Source organism: Bicyclus anynana, chromosome 11 (assembly GCF_947172395.1).
Source record: "Bicyclus anynana chromosome 11, ilBicAnyn1.1, whole genome shotgun sequence".
Classification (NCBI taxonomy): domain Eukaryota; kingdom Metazoa; phylum Arthropoda; class Insecta; order Lepidoptera; family Nymphalidae; genus Bicyclus; species Bicyclus anynana.
In genome coordinates this window covers 1,423,547-1,440,465 of record NC_069093.1, presented here as the reverse complement: position 1 = coordinate 1,440,465, position 16,919 = coordinate 1,423,547, and the positions used below count along the sequence as shown (strand labels likewise).

The 16,919-nt window shown below is 34.9% G+C and overlaps 1 protein-coding gene across 1 annotated transcript in view; it reads right to left on the bottom strand.

Annotated features, from left to right (window-relative positions):
* The window catches only part of LOC112048072 (probable chitinase 10), a 111,196-nt gene that overhangs the window by 47,731 nt on the left and 46,546 nt on the right, over positions 1-16,919 (bottom strand). The window contains exons 2-3 of the mRNA XM_052884148.1: positions 3,588-3,666; positions 1,568-1,770 (exon numbers count right to left, since the gene is read on the bottom strand). Coding sequence (XP_052740108.1) covers positions 1,568-1,770; positions 3,588-3,666 — 282 coding nt within the window. The remainder of the gene's footprint in view (positions 1-1,567; positions 1,771-3,587; positions 3,667-16,919) is intronic.

Below are 16,919 nucleotides of genomic sequence, written 5' to 3'. Positions count from 1 at the left end.
ATTTTATACAATTTTTTCTCTAAAATTAACTTTTGTCTGTATAAAACACTAACAGTCCTACTTTGTTAACCGACTTGAAAAAAAGGAGGAGGTTCGCAATTCGACGTGTATGTTTTTTTTTAATGTTTGTTACCTCAGAACTTCGTAATTTCGTAACCAATTTTGATTTGTTTTTCGTTGGAATGTGTATACTCCTGAAGTGGTCTCAATGTCACATCATATAATTTACTAACTGATGATCAGCTTGAAGGCGATGCTGTGTTAATATAAGCCGTTTCTGAAAGAACTACATGAAATAACTAAATATTTATGAAAACCTAAATCTTTATGATATTCTTACATGGCTTGAATAAATACATCATCGGGCTAGCACCGCCTTCAAACTGATCATCAGTTAGTACATAATATGATATAGAACTTAGCATGATAATATTTTTCGCTTTTTAGTTTAGTCACTATGTTTTATGTTTTTGAAGTCAGTTGAATTTTTGTTTTATTACAATTTTACATGTTATGTATCGCTTTAACTTCTAAGAAAGAAAGAAATTAGTAAGTATGTCACAAAGTTTCAAATTGAAACTTTGAAACAAAAAGGCCGTGAGAGCCTCGTGGATGACCTCTGCCTCCATTTCCGGACGGTGTAGGTCCAAATCCGGACCGGGGCAAACACCACCAACTTTTCAGTTACGAGTATGTGCATTTTAAGAAATTAAATATCACGTGTCTCATACGGTGAAGGAAAAGCATCTCGAGGAAACCTGCATACCTGAGAAATAGGAGTTGAGGCTTGAGGCGACTATCTCAAGTGGTCCAGAATACGATTTCTGGATAGAGTGGCAATTTAAGAGGAGCGCTAGATTTATAATACATTCATAATATTATGTTTGAAAAACGCTAATCATTAACTTATTTGTGAGTATCTACTCAAATGCTTGCTTTTTTACCACTTTTTATACTATCCTAAATAGACCGAAGCTGTAAATTGAATTTAGGACCAATATGTCGTAAACCAAGACATTACCATCAGGCCAGAGAGGTGGTCAATGACAAATGACCAATAACCAATCAAGCCACACTCACATCCGTTGTCCTTGCTTCGTATAAGGTCACAATAACGTACTGATTACATTAAAATTATCTCGAAGGAATTCGTTTTTACATAAAAGGGATATCCGTTGTATGTACCGATATGTAAAACGAATTATATGTATTATTAATGTTTGTATATAATTTTTTATTACAATTATATTTTTATTTCATTACAATATCTATTTATATGCTAGTTTAGCTGACTAGACAAACCTGTTAGTCATTTTTCAAACAAAAATACTAAAATGCTTTTGCAATGATATCATTGCCGATATCATTGCTTTAAGTTGCAGGCTTACTTAATTTTATAAGGTTGGCATATATATCAAAATTATATTTTATCTTATTTAGCCTTTAGGTTACTGTAAGTTGACGGGTCACCTAAAGCTGAAGTTCGAAAATACGCTAACTTTAAAACATATTGTAGAATAAGTCTAGGCCAAATTTTAACCATAAAAAATCCCAAGTTTATACCAACCTTGTATCCATCTTTGTCTTTATGGTCATCAGTGCCAACTGAGTTGTCTATCGCGGCAGAAGACTTGCGGCTCGCAATGGTTGGCCGACCACGTATTTTTGGCCTGTTCACGCTAGCCGATATCACCTGATCCGTGGACCTTGATACGCTGGTTGTGACTGATGTGGACACCTTGCTCGGCTTTCTTAATCTTCTGCGTACACCTGGAAAGTGATGGATGTTGAATTTTTTTATTGTTGTAATTGTGGAACATAAGCATATCGAATCTCCTGTCAGAATGAGAGGGGTTAGGCCAGGGTCCACCACTCTGGACCAATGTGGATAGGCAGACTTCACACATGCAAAGAATTGAGGAAAATCTCTGGTATGCAGGTTTCTTCACGATGGTTTTCCTTCACCGTTTGAGACAATGATGTTTAATTTCTTAATACATTTCAAACCTTTTAGTATACTTTTAATATTTTAACACTTTTTATTGTAATAATTTTTGGTAACTCTATATTTTCAACAACATTAACATAAAATAGATAATAAAATATTACGCCGCAGAAAGGAATATGAAAATGAAATGTTATACTTTTAAACTTCTTCCACTAAATCAGCATTAACATGCATACAGATCTAAAATTTAGCACATAAAACCAACTTGCAGAGCCTTCAAATATAACGAAATAATAAAACCAAACTGAAATACACCTTTATTATTTTAATATAAGGTTCATTTTGGAATAAGCAGCAGTCATATCAGATATGCGAAGCGTTGTTCCCATGAGCTTTTGAATCCAAAATAAAGAAAATTTATTGCTCGGAACGGATTGGAAAACAGTAACCCCGGTCTCGCGTGAAAATATTTTTTGAAAATCTCCGCTCTCGACGCTTTTTTTTCAGTCGCAAAATCTCATAAATAAAATATTATACCGCATTAGGTATTTACCTACCGGCGATTTCTTCGACGCAATCGTGTGAATATTTGAACAGCTCATAAGTTACGTGCAAGATATATTCTGTTTTCATTTGGTTTACTATTTTTCATACATATTTATTTAAATAAACGAACCGTTAGGCTAACACACACACCTAAGAAAGTATAAGTTTGTCTGTCTGTCTGCCTACTTATTTCATTAGGTGCCTTTTGACTATTAATGGTTAAACTGCTTCTATTTAAATTTCGTATATAGATAAATGGAATCTCTATAAAGAACATAGGCTACTCATTGTTACGAAGATACAAACAGAAGGGGGTGATATATGGGTTGAATGTATATTCGATAGTCCTTCATTTTTGATACATTAAGAAAATTTATACAGTAAGATGATAAAAAATCTACTAATATTAAAGTTATTTTACTACTAATCTTACTAATACTAATACTTAGATGTAAAATACATGTCACACAAAAACTACTAAATAGACTTAGATGTCATTTCAAACGGAGATAGCTTATGCATTAGATTAACACTATACTTTTTATCCCAGAAAAATCCATGGCTATCATATTATTTGTGAAAAACTGAATTTCATGTCATGTGTGCTAGTATTGAAATAATTTCGTCGTATGATTTTAGCCGAAGGACGTTGGTGCTGTCGGGAGCACAGCGGCGTCTTTAGTTCACCTAGCACTCTCTAGTACCTATTAAAATATAATAAATATATATTAACAGCACTTCAAGTTACTACAAACTGTCTTTACATTAAACAAACACCTTGTAAGTAGATTTGTCTAGTTTAGGCTCTGCTACAACTAGACACATTTATTTAGGGACAGCTCTAGATTCCATGCATAATGTAGGAATGCATACAGGAGTATTTTTTACTTCAGGTTATGTTAGGTTACACCGCGCCCGGTGACGTCATCTTATCCCGCGCGGCGAGTGGCGCTCGTGCGCCCCTGGGATCGCGGCGCCCGTGCAACGCACTCCCTGCCCTATAGGTAAAGACGCCTCTGCTTAAAATCTATGCCCAAATCAGATTGCAATATTTTTAAATTGTATGTATCCTTAGAAGTAGAGTGAAACTCACTGGTGGAATCTGAGGTGGGCGTGATGACAGCAATGACGAGCAGAACGGTGAGCGTCCACCGCAGGAGTCGTGGCGGCCACTGCAACAACACACGGACGTTAGTACTCAATACATTGAACAACATTTACAACAGTCTGTAGAAATTAATTCATTGTCCGACCTAATCTTTGGAAAGGCTGAAAAAAATTGAGTTTTAACCATTCGCTGCCCGCGAGTATTTTATAGAAAAGTCCGTCTGCGTTGAAGAAGCCGACAGTCAGGGAATGCGGTTTTAATCTACCGTTGTGAGCCATTTAATAAATCTTTATATTCCTCTATCGCGCGGAGCATGATACATGATACTATTGCCCTTAGTTTACTTTATATTTTTTTACATGTCACGTAACGGATACGATGGGCGACCGGTCGTCCATTTAGGAGTCAAGTGGAGTTAAAGGGACTTTTACTTAAAGATAGGGGAGGTTGGTTTTAAAATTCAGACAAATCTGTAAGTAGTTCCGGCGTGTAAGGGTAATTTTTTTTTGTTCAAAAAATAAAATTTGTCATATCTTTTATAGTATGACCAATATTCCCATTCCCCTCCAACTAGTCAGAAAAGTCTTTGCCAGGATTGGGTACGACAATAGACAAACGGAGCGGGGATCGAACCACGCCTCGGTGATGAGTCCAACCGCTCTTACCGTTGAGCTATTGAGGCTTTAATTAATAAAAGTACAAACTCTCGCGTTTATAACATTAGTAGAACTAAGTTATAATTGAAGAAATTGAAACCGCGGGGCAAAGCAAGTGGGAAATAAAAACAGTTTTAGTGGGTAATTGGAATTCACTTTTTCGTTTTCACACCAGAATACTGTTGCAAGTTAGTTTAAAACTCATTGCAACAGTGCGCGGGGAAACTAAACGCAATGTACAAGCCAACTTTACCGCAGAGTTTTGGCGCGTTTACCATTTTCCCGGTTTTTCTTTTCGCGGGAAAGTTCTACTTGCGTTTGCATGAAAGAAAATCTGAACACATTTCGCGAAAATTTCCCAAAAGGTACTTGAAGACTTGTGTGCTCTGAGTTTTTGAATACATTAAATAGGTTATTACGAATGGGCTTTCGTTTTTTGCACTGTAATTTGTAATTTATAAACGCAATACTGAAGGATTTACATAATCCTTTATAGGTACGGTAGTTTTTGGTTTAACGCCCTTTACAAATTGTGTACCTTCTTTCTGCTCAATATTATAATGGCTATATATAATCTATACTAATATTATAAAGCTGAAGAGTTTGTTTGTTTGATTGAACGCGCTAATCTCAGGAACTACTGGTCCGATTTGAAAAATTCTTTTTCACTACTCTTGCTCAAAAACACTGTCATATTACCACTCCACAGCGGGGCTAAACAAGCATATTAGCCTCTAGGGGCTAAAGTAATTTTGTTTTTTTAATTCTTGTCTGTTACGAGTACTAGCCTACTATAAAAAGGAGGAGGTTTTATTCGAAAATTGAATCATTATAGGTAAGGCTCTGATTGTTTTGAAAAATAAATAAAAAAACTTTAAATTGGAAATAAATGCAGCGTTCTTGTCTGTGGAATGCGTTCATTCTTTTATTTAATTTTTATTGAAGACATGGGACATCCTTTACGGTGTAATACCTTTGCCTTTAACTCATGTGAAAAAAATAAAATTAAAAAGCGAGAATTTAAAAAACAAATAATACACACTTGATTTAATTCAGAAAATAATTGTAAATTTGTGACCGTAACTTTCATATATTTCAACATTAATTGTGATTGGTGTCTTTATCTACTCAGAATGGTGATCCTAATTTGGAGGTGGATGAAATTTTCAATCTGTTACCATCAAAGTCCAGACGCATTTCCTTGAATACTTACCTACGAAAAATTTAATAAGTGAAGAAAACAATAACAAATGGATTTACTTACGAAAGGAGTTTTTTAAACTATTATCTCCCACGTTTACCTCATATACTCGTTATCCATCTTCACAGTAGTCGGAAATTATGTTACCTACCGGGTAAAAGCATCTCCCGTAATATCCAAAATTGTAGACTTTGTACATTTAATTTTCAATTAAATAAATCATTGAATATTGAACTAAACTATTTTATTTTCTCGCAATCGTAGTGAAAAGCAGAGTGTAACACGCGGGGCTAAACCCATTATATACTCGGTTTATATTTAGGCGGCCCTCGACTTACGTCTCAGACCCTAAAAATACCTCGTATATAATGGGTCTTTTTAGCCCCTTGTATAACAATCTACTATTAATGTTAGATAACCCATTTATTGAGTTAGGCTATAGGCTATATATTATCCCCGTATTCCTACAGGAACGGGAACCACGCGAGTGAAACCGCGCGGCGTCAGCTAGTAGCTATATAATAGCTTGTGCTTCCTTTGCCTTTATAAATGCAAAAAAATATTTTTGAGATAAGACGGTACTTCCTTTTTTTAAGCTTTTAAGATAACTTTTCACCTCAGGATTTTTTTAATCAATCGAAAAATATACTTGAAGCGGTACATAGGTAGAAACTAGCTATTCATATGGAAAAGCCCCGTAACTAGGAGCAATATTATGGCAAAGGCTTAAGCTATAACAAGGGATCCTTAATTAGGCTCGGTTTGTAAATCGCCACTAAAATTAGCATTTTAATAGCACACATAGTGCCCTGAACTGATCTCTTATCGTTCACTAGTTAATCATAAAACTTTACGAGGTACCGTCGGCATAAACTTTCAAAAATGTGTATCATCACATCACATCACACTCATCACACTCGTATTATAAAGGCGAAAGTTTGTGTGTAAGTGTGTGAGTTTGTGTGTAAGTTTTTTTTTTATTCTTTTCAAGTTAGCCCTTAACTACAATCTCACCTGATGGTAAGTAATGATGCAGTCTAAGATGGAAGCGGGCTAACTTGTTAGGAGGAGGATGAAAATCCATACCCCTTTTCGGTTTCTACATGACAAAAAAGTATGTTTGTTCCTCTTTTACGCTGCGGCTACTAAAGTGATTTGGCTGAAATTTGGGAATTTCATCCCGGAAAAATCCATGGATCCCGCGGGATTTGTAAAAAACTGAATTCCACGCCGACAAAGTTGCGGACGTCCGCTAGTATTACATACAACACTACTGCTTGTATGTGATATACTAATTTATGTATATTACATAAATGGTGTTTTGTATTTTTAGGCTTGCGCGACCCATCTAGTACCTTCATTATTGCTTTCCATCAGGCAAAGTTGTTGTCAAATGCAGGATTATTATTATCTAGATATTATTAATTAAACTCGGCTGTTTTTCTCTGATAAAATAAGATTACATTATCCACGCAATATCTACCATAATCAGCTAATGTTTTCATATATTTTATGTTTTTATCGATTTTGATTATATTTTTTTGCTGACTGTACACTTCAAACAGGATTATCTTCAGGTTTTATTATTTGGTAACCAAAGTAACTACAATAGATAAAGGCTTAAATTCTAACGGAAAGTAGAGTCGCTGTAATTTTTGAATGTTATTAGGATTAGGAATCATATTTTTCCTCTTATTTCCTCTAACTCTAAATATATAACTAATTAACCATAAATATATAATTTTGGGTTACTTAATAAGGTGGGTTCAGGGTTAAAATATACTGATAACGATGATAGTGACTGACAATGCCACGAGCAAAGTCTATTCTTACATTATTTAATTTAGAATTCTGTGGGCTAATCTCGCCCATATCATATTATATTATTTCTATTTTATATATTATAGCTTAATCACATAGGCACATAATTAAATAATTACCTGAACTAAATAAGCATATTTATGTAAAATGTAATATTAATGACATTTGAATGGATATTATAATATAATGTATTAAATTATAGATATTACGTAAGTTTTAATTATGTGCCTATGTGATTAAGCTATAATATATAAAATAGAAATAATATAATATGATATGGGCGAGAGTAGCCCACAATTCCACTTAATTTATAACGGATAAGTAGGTAACCTCTTTCGTGTGGATTTTTCTCTTTAATCCAGACGTGTAGAGCGGTAACGACGTCATAAGAATTCAAAATGGAGTCACTCCAGTGAACTAAGTAGAATTTTATTATTATTTTATGTCTCGCCGAATCGAATTTCATGCAATTTCATAAGAATAGAATTTATGAAACTATGAAATGGAACTTTCTAGGTGACTGGATATTTAAATAACAAAAAGAATTTTATTCTTATAATTTTACTGTTTACGGGGGTTAAAGTACTAAAACGATTATAAATAACTAAAGTAGCAGATTTTTAATATCTCCATAAACATGGTCAAAGTTACCTTAACTATTTGAGATGTTTCTTAATGGATAAATGAAGTTTCTACGTAGAAGAATTTCACAAGTTGGACGTATAAATATTTTGCAACTTACTTTATCATCATCATCATCATCATCGTCATGTCAGCAGATGGACGTCCACTGCTTGACATAGCCATTGTAGGGACTTTCAAACATCACGATTCTGCCACCTGCATCCAGCGATGAAACTTACTTGATTCCGAATTATTAGTTATTTTTTTGGCAGGAACAAACCTCAATGTTATCATCAAAATATCATCCTTCTCTCTTCATGTTCACAAGCCGCACAGCCTAATCAACGAGTTAAAAACTATTTAACCGTAGCTGAGATGCGGAGGTAGTAGAAAATAACTAATTAATTAGTTGTAAAAACCAGCAAAAACCAGCCGTTGGTCTGTTCAAGCCACATGCAGAGGAATAAGGACAAAGCCCGGAGCAGTTTTAATTTTAAAATCACCACAATAGGGCGGTGGGACACAAAAAAAGTAATTAAAACGAATGCAAAAGGTCCGTAAGTAATTTCTCCTAAGATTAAAATTTCTCAAGCCTTTTCATGGCGCGCACTAATGAAACACCGTCCGAATACTAAACTTTTCCTAACAGAATGATCGGGCATTTCTCTTTTAATCCTTATGGATCGTTGTTATTATCTTTGTTACTTTGAAAAAGGATTAAATTTAGAAAAAAAAATCGGTAAAATTCGGTAAAAATTTTCAGCTTCGACTTTTGAGTTTAGAGACCTTGGGGATCACGTTAACCCTTCAGTCCCATCATGATTTAACATTGTAACCCTAGAAATGGAAAACGCAGCAAAGACGTACACACTAAGACTAAGCGGGCGATATATTAACAAATGCACAAAATGAACGTAGAATCAAGTGAAATCGTGATTTATCGTAGAACAAACTGCACACCGCGGTCCAGTGCTGGTATTGTGGAGCGGACGCAAGGCCAAATGAAAGGAATGGAGCGGACAAAAACTGCACAGACCAGCTGTTGTTCAGAGAACTATTTATTAACCCTATTTGCGCGTGATATGTTAATTTTACCACACTCACCGAAAAAACGTTAATAATTCGTTAATCAATCGTCGATAAGTTTGCGCCTTTTAGTAGCAGCCCCTATATTCCTTCGCATAAGCTGAAAGGACAATTCCATTCAGCAAGAAGAGGAAAAAACCAGCTGCTGTTCAGAGAATTGTTTACTAACCGGCCCGGCGGCGATATCTTGCCACCTCTTGTTTTATCAATATTATAAGCCAAGTGTCTGTATTATTTACAATATTTTACCAACTTCCAAAATGGAGGAAACAGAATGGACGGCCAATGGATGACCAATTAAAAAAAAAATGGCAGCAAATAATAATAAAAAAAAATATATTGCCAATTGATGATTTATATGTAGTTCCCATTCCCGTGGGAAGAATAAAATATATAGTTAATTCGTGAATATGTTGGTAATGTCTGCATTAGAAAAATAATTTTTATAATCAGGGAGTATTTTTGAGTTAAATCGTACCCAATTAACAATCGAACAACGATGTATATTTTTTATAGTCTCTGTATTGTTCTACTCTGCGCCCGCGCATGTTATAAGGTCACTTTGTACTGATAGGTTAGCTCTCAGATTGTCTCAGTGCTGGACACACTAGTAAGGTAAAATACTACATCACCAACCCATTTTATCAATATAACTTACTAACAGACGACCCACGATTTCCCCGCATAGTTCCCGTAAGAATCATCATCATCACATCAGCCGATGGATGTCCACTGCAGGACCCTATGTCCTGCAGCATCGGCTGATGTGAGGATCCCTTTTGTAGGGACTTCCAAATATCACGATACTGAGCCACCTGCATCCAGCGAATCCCTGCTACTCGCTTGATGTCGTCAGTCTACCTGGTGGAGGGTCGGCCAACACTGCGCTTACTAGTGCGGGGTCGCCATTCCAGCACTTTGGGACCCCAACGATCATCGGCTCTTCGAACTATGTGCCCCGCCCATTGCCGTAAGAATACGGGTATTAAATATAACCTATTATATGTTATAGCTTTCTAATGATAAAAGAATTTTCAAACTTGGAAATAGATCCAGAGATTGAGCCCAATTTAGATTTTCTTAATTGGTCCAAGTCTGGCTGGTGGAAGGCATCGGCCGTGGCTAGTTACCACCCTACCGTTTACCGGCAAAGACGTATCGCCAAGCAATTTAGCGTTTCGGTACGATGTCGTGTAGAAACCGAAAAAAGTTTTACATCTTACACCTAACAAGTTAGCCCGCTTCCATCTTAGATTGCATCACCACTTACCATCAGATGAGATTGTTGTCAAGGGCTAACTTGTAGAAAAAAAAAATTGTTGCTCGTAATATTAACTTTTCTAACTCGTATGATCAAATTATGAGAATATGTGTCACACGACAGTGGGAGATGATAAATGAACTGGCGGATGGGTATTTTGACGATATTTTCAGACCCGACCTGACTGATACGGTGATTTATGGCGAGGCCATTTTTTGGTATGATTATGCCTTTATTTGCATGCATTTACACTCACGACGACATGTTCTCCACCCACACTAAGCAATTTATGATGAACTAGCCGACGCATCTTTAACCTCCGTAGTTCCCCTTCCCGTGAGAATAGGGATAAAGTAGCCTTAGCCTGTGACACTCACAAATAACGTGGCTTTCTAGTGGTAAAAGAATTTTCGAAATCGGTCCAGTACCTCTTGTATAGATTTCACTACAAAACATTATTGCACAAATTCAGTAACACCACAAAACGTGACTTAGACTTCACACACGTAGAGAATTAAAAAAAAAATTTGGTATGGAGGTTTCTTCGCGATATTTTTACTTAACCGTTTGAAGCGCGTATTTATATTGTTAAAATACACATAACTGAAAATTTGGAGGTGCATGCCCCGGACCGGATTCGAACTTATGCCCTCTGATTCGAAAGCAGAGATCATATCCACTGGGCTATCACGTCTTGTTTTTTTTTTACCTTCTTACTTATAATGCTTAATTTATACAGTTACTAAAGATTTTAGTTGCTGCATTGCATGTAGTATACGCTACCTATTGTAGAAATACTAATGTATTACGCATGTAAAATTTTTGTAATCTGACCTCGTTATAGGCAACACTTTTCCATGGAAAATCAAAATTATACCAATTCTTTAAAATTAAGGAATATTCTCGATTTAAATTTATGCCAGCTAAATCTACCATAAATATTTTGAGCAAATTCAGCAGCTGCGCTGCAGCAAAATTGAATGTTGCCAAGCTCACAAAGAGTCGGTCGGGCTTGTTAATTTTTTATCATCAGAGGTTGGATGCAGCTCAGAAACAACATTAGGTCGGCGGATACATTTCCAATGAGACACCTTTTTTGTGCAGCTTGACCCAAAATCGAGATTAGGGATGGGACACGCAAAATTATAAATGTTATCGATAACTTTCGGTATCATCCTCTGCTATCAAACAATCAGTTTATAGTCAAGCGACTTATCACAGATTTAACTGAATATAAAAAAAGCTTTAGATATTGGATAGAAGCAGGTGTTATTTTGCGGAAGTTCCTCATGAATATATAATAATTAATTTATTTTGCTATTATCCGCGAAAAACCGACAAACCCATGCAACAACGTTACCCAGGTCCGACAAAATCCTCTCTACGTAATAACGTATACCTATTCTCAGCAAAAAAAAGGACAAATCCTAGTGGAAACGTTATGTCGCGACAAAACCCTTTATATACTATTTGAAGCTCAGCTTAGCTTTCTTTACCTACATACTCGTATTCTAAGTGTCGGCAAAGAAATGTAGCTTTTTGTCTCATCCGAGGAATACTACTGATAAGCTTGTGTCGACCCATGCAGCATTGCTGTGTAACGTGAAGCATGAAGCACGTGGCTTGTGAAGCTTAACGTTGAGTCCATCAACTTTAAGCTAAATGACCCTTTGAAATGGGACGGCACATTTCCTCGAATGTCCTGCGAAGTTTAACTTGTTCCATGGCATAACAGTTTTTAGTATAAATAGCACATTTTTTTTGTTATGAAGTCGTTTGTTTTTTTTTATTATATTCCACAGATTGTTATACATTGCTAAAACATTAACAATGTTGTATTAAAGTTTGCCTCGGTTTCCTCTTGACACATTGATACATCGTTAACAGGTTTACCATATATATTTTTGCATATAAAGAAGTGAGTCCAATCAAATGTGTCAATAAATGCTACCTATAAAATTTATTAAGAACTTGATTATAAATAATCTAATGGCTGTCGACCATGGACACTGGCCTTGGTTGGCCAGTTTTACTTTATTTTGATCAGTTATCAAAAATATAAGTTCGACGAACGTCTGGAACTTGTTTAAGTTTTTTTTTGCCTATAACATAATTTTTTGCAAGTAAATATATAAACTGATATTTCTTTTAAACAATTACACTTTTTATGATGCCATAGGAATTTATCACGTTAAAAAGAACGAAAAACAAATATTCTTGGAAGTAGTCTAAAGACCTAAGCACTGTTTATTTTGTAATAAGGTATATTCCTAAATTAGGCCTAAACTGCGTGATGTGTCATAAATCGTCAAGACATTTTTATATCGCACTAGATTGGTAAAAAACTTGTTTATATCGATATTTTACTAAAAATCGTTTAAGTCAGCCAATTTTTTTCATTAACATAAATGCTATATTCGCCTGTTAAATATACATCAACTTTGAATCCAAGGTTCATAACACATTATAAAAAGGTCACTACATTTTTTGATTGTACGTGTTAATATACTATTTTTATTATAATTTAGATATGTTACATAACCGTGTCGTTTTAAATATCGATTGTATTAAAATTTAAATTAAATTATTGTATTAACTGATCAATTCTATATTTATTTCTCATCAAGTGGAAAAATGTAGTATTTAATAATAGATATTGACATCGTAGATTGGTAAAAATACATTCGGATTTTAAAAGTTCAATTTAATCACGTTGCATTAAAAATTCGAGTTTTATTTATGGTTAAAAAACAAAGCTTGTTTATAAGAGATTACTTTAACAATAAGACTGTCTTAGCAGTTTTTTGTATTGTATATATTTTTGTAGAATAAAAGTTTTTTTTCATAAATCGATATTAAAACACTAGATGGCCCATCCCTAAGCCATGATACGTTAGCCAAATGGTACTGCAGAACGCTGCCGTATCGAGATAATTTGGAATTAGCACAGTTCTGTGTGTATAAAATATGCATAGATCATAATGGACTTATTTTAGGTCACAAGCGAAAGCAGTTTGCTACCTTTTACATTATTTTAAACTTTGAAATTGGGTCAGAATGGGGTTGAAGTGGGTAGTTTAATAGGCATTAGCCTCAACTATTTTCTGTTATTAGCTAACTACGGCAAAGCCAAATGGAAGGGTTGTGATTATTTGTTTGGTTTGATATTTTATATGTTAGTGAAGAGATAGATATTTTATGTTTTATCGCGTTTTTTAGTCGCGTTTGTGAAACTGAAGGAGCGTCGGAAAATCAGTGTTTTTGCTAAAATACGAAGCAGTATTACTTCCCCTGTATGACTTTAATGAAATTAATGACGCATTTCTGCTATGCTGGTATTCCTTTTGCTTAAACACTCAAAGACGTAATGGTAACTGTCGAATAATTTCTACATTTAAACCAAACAATCTTCCTGAGCAAGTATTTATAACAATAAAAAAGCGGGGAAGAAGGCGCGTAAAAGCGTATTTTACTCTTGGTAAGGTGCTACGTTTTGCTATTTAGCAAACATACACTTGGTTTCTATTGATTTATGCATAAGTCAATGTAGATGTGTGCAAATCAAACATTATATTATTTCTAATAACTAATAATAAAAGGGCTGAACGTAATATGCTGGTCGGTATACAACGTTTTTTCTGGAAACAATTTTCTGAAAGGTTTGGTCTCGTTATAAGTGAATTAGAATTGTGATAAGACCCAAAAATAGATACGTGAATGAATCGATATAATTTATTGTCGATGATAATTTTTATAAGAATATCTATAATTTAATATGTTTTACTTTGCTATTCTCCTATAGATTTTACAAAATGTTTTGAATGCGAATAGTTGAACATCTGTAGAAGTAGAGAGGTTTCGACAATGAGTTACCGTAAAGGAATATAAAAGAAAAGCCATTACTATTTGTAAAACAAAATACATTGAATGATGTTAAATGTATCTTTTAATATTTTAAATAACTTTGATTCATACCTGATATTCATTGTTGATGTCAGCAAAATGATCCAGATACTCTTGAAATCTAGTGACTGAATCTAATTATTATAATAATGCCTATTTGCTACGCTCTTGCTAACCTAACCTAACCTAACAAGCTATTCTGTAATGCAATTATATATATGCACTTTTGCGTAAAATAATTGTTTTTTACAGTTTTTTCATGTACTATCTGCGCCATAGACCCAATGGACGAGTATTATACTACATAATTATTCAATAAAGAAGCTGATCCAAATGGCCTCTAAGCACCTTTATCATTAAGGAACTCATCAATAGTGTAGTAACCTCGACTAAGTAAATGTTTTTAGCACATTGCTAAAACTATGCATTGGCAGGTTCATCACTGAAACTCAAAATAATATAGTTTTATTCTAATATTTTCGGATAATATTACGTTTATCGATATCGATGTTTACAGTATCGATTTTCAGTTGTAAATGTACATCCCTATTCTAAACTTTGTTAAAACATTGGTTTTGAACAAGGGTTGAAAGCTCCACGCCTATTTAAAGTTGTGAAAATTTTCATTGAGAAGTGAATTTGAATTGAATTTTCCACACGTCACTGGCAACGGTTAGTGCAAAGTTTATTAGGGTCGTGGGTTCAATTTTGAAGTTGCTAAGTGTTCGTGGAAATATATTTTATTATTACGTTTATTCAACTAGGTATATTTAATTATTATGATATGGTACAAGTAACAGATCATTGTTTAGATCATCTTTGCATCACAACATACAAAGAATTGAGTTGTACAAAAATGGTCAAAAAACAATGGTGATGAATTGAAGTATGAGTATGAAGTACTTAATACCTTTCTTATAAGTAATTTGTGACACCTCTAACAGTATAAACACTAACTGAATTAAACCTAGTAGTAGTAGGTACCTAGTTTATTAAATTTACGTGATTTAGATACAAAGAAACTCTATACGAATTGAAAATACATAGTTTTTTAGGTCCAGCGATGAAGTTAATCGAGTGATGACAAGGATAAAATTTAGAATAACATCGTCGTTATTAACCCATATTCGGCTCACTGCTGCTGTGCGAGTTTCCTCTCAGAATGAGAGGGGTTAGGCCAATAGTCCACCACACTGGCCCAATGCGGATTCGCGGATTTCACACACGCAGAAAACTAAGAAAATTCTCTGGTATTCCTTGACCGTTTGATGCACGTGATATATAATTTCTTAAAATGCACACAACTGAAAAGTTGGAGGTGCATGCTCCGGACCGGATTCGAATCCACACTCTCCGGAACCGGAGGCAGAGGTCATATCCACTGGGCTATCACGGCAGAATAATATTAAAATTGCTTAATCGTTAGAAATCATGAAAAATTGTAGTTTGTTTTACTTTTCAATAACAAAACAATTCTCGCACGAGTGAGAGAAATATCTATTTGTACGCATTGTAAATATTTGCTTAGAAATTGACAAGTAACACAATTTGCAGCAATCAGAGCGCGACGAGCGGACACGCAGGCGCGGCGCAACTTACGATCGAGTTGACGCTAATTGTTGATCATTTAGCAGTCCGTTTGTATTTCAAGATGGCAATCGTTACGCTGGAGTTACGTTGGGGTGGTGTTTACGTCAGTTGTGAGACTGTACGTCAGACGTGGGGTTTTGTGTCACACTTGAGACTTGACGTCAGAGGTGAGGCTTTGCGTCAGATGTAGAACTTTACGCTAGAGGGGAGAGTTAATCATTCGCTGCCCGCGAGTATTTTATCGAAAAGCCCGTCTGCGTTGAAGAAGCCGACAGTCAGGGAATGCGGTTTTAATCTACCGTTGTGAGCCATTTAAAAAATCTTTATATTCCTCTATCGCGTGGAACATGATACTGTGCTCGCCTATTGCCCTTAGTTTACTTTATATTTTTTACATGTCACGTAACGGATACGATGGCTGACCGGTCGTCCATTTCGGAGTCAAGTGGTTGGTACGATGTGAGACTACGTAGAAGAGTTACGTCAGGTCAGATGCGAGACTTTACGAGATACGTGGAGACTTGTTTTCGAGGCATGGGGAAGTAACGCAACAAACTTTTTAACTCTGTCTTATTGCCAATAATTAAACATAATCAAATCAGATATTCGATTGTTAAGTTTATAAACATCTTTGAAACTTTTAAATAAAATGAAATGTAATTTTATAAATACTAAGCTATAATAAATCTCAACATTCTTATCAAATCTATTAACAATTTGACAGTTTAAAGAAAGACAAAACCAAGTAAAACTGAGAGAAAAAAGAAAAAGAAAACTATGAACATGAAATGGTAACACAAACAATAATGTGAAATTGTTTAACTGAGTAAAGAGAAGAAAAGTAATCTTTGATTTTTTTTTTAATTTGGCGTTAATATTAATAACTTTAAACATATAATTAGAAGCGTTGGATCATTCTGTTATAGATACCGAAACGCCTTAAGTTAGAAACATACGATGATAAATTTTTAGCTTATAAAATGACCAATCTATCTCTAGAGCACAGGGTCCTGCTCTATAGCCGAGAACGCAGTTCCCTAAATTAGGACCATATCGGTAAGTACAGTCGATAATCGCTTTACTGTCGTGATGACGTCACGAAAGTTACACGATAGCTGAGGGGACGATTTGCTGAACAACCCGTGTCGGTCATAACTGTAACGAGCGAAGACTTA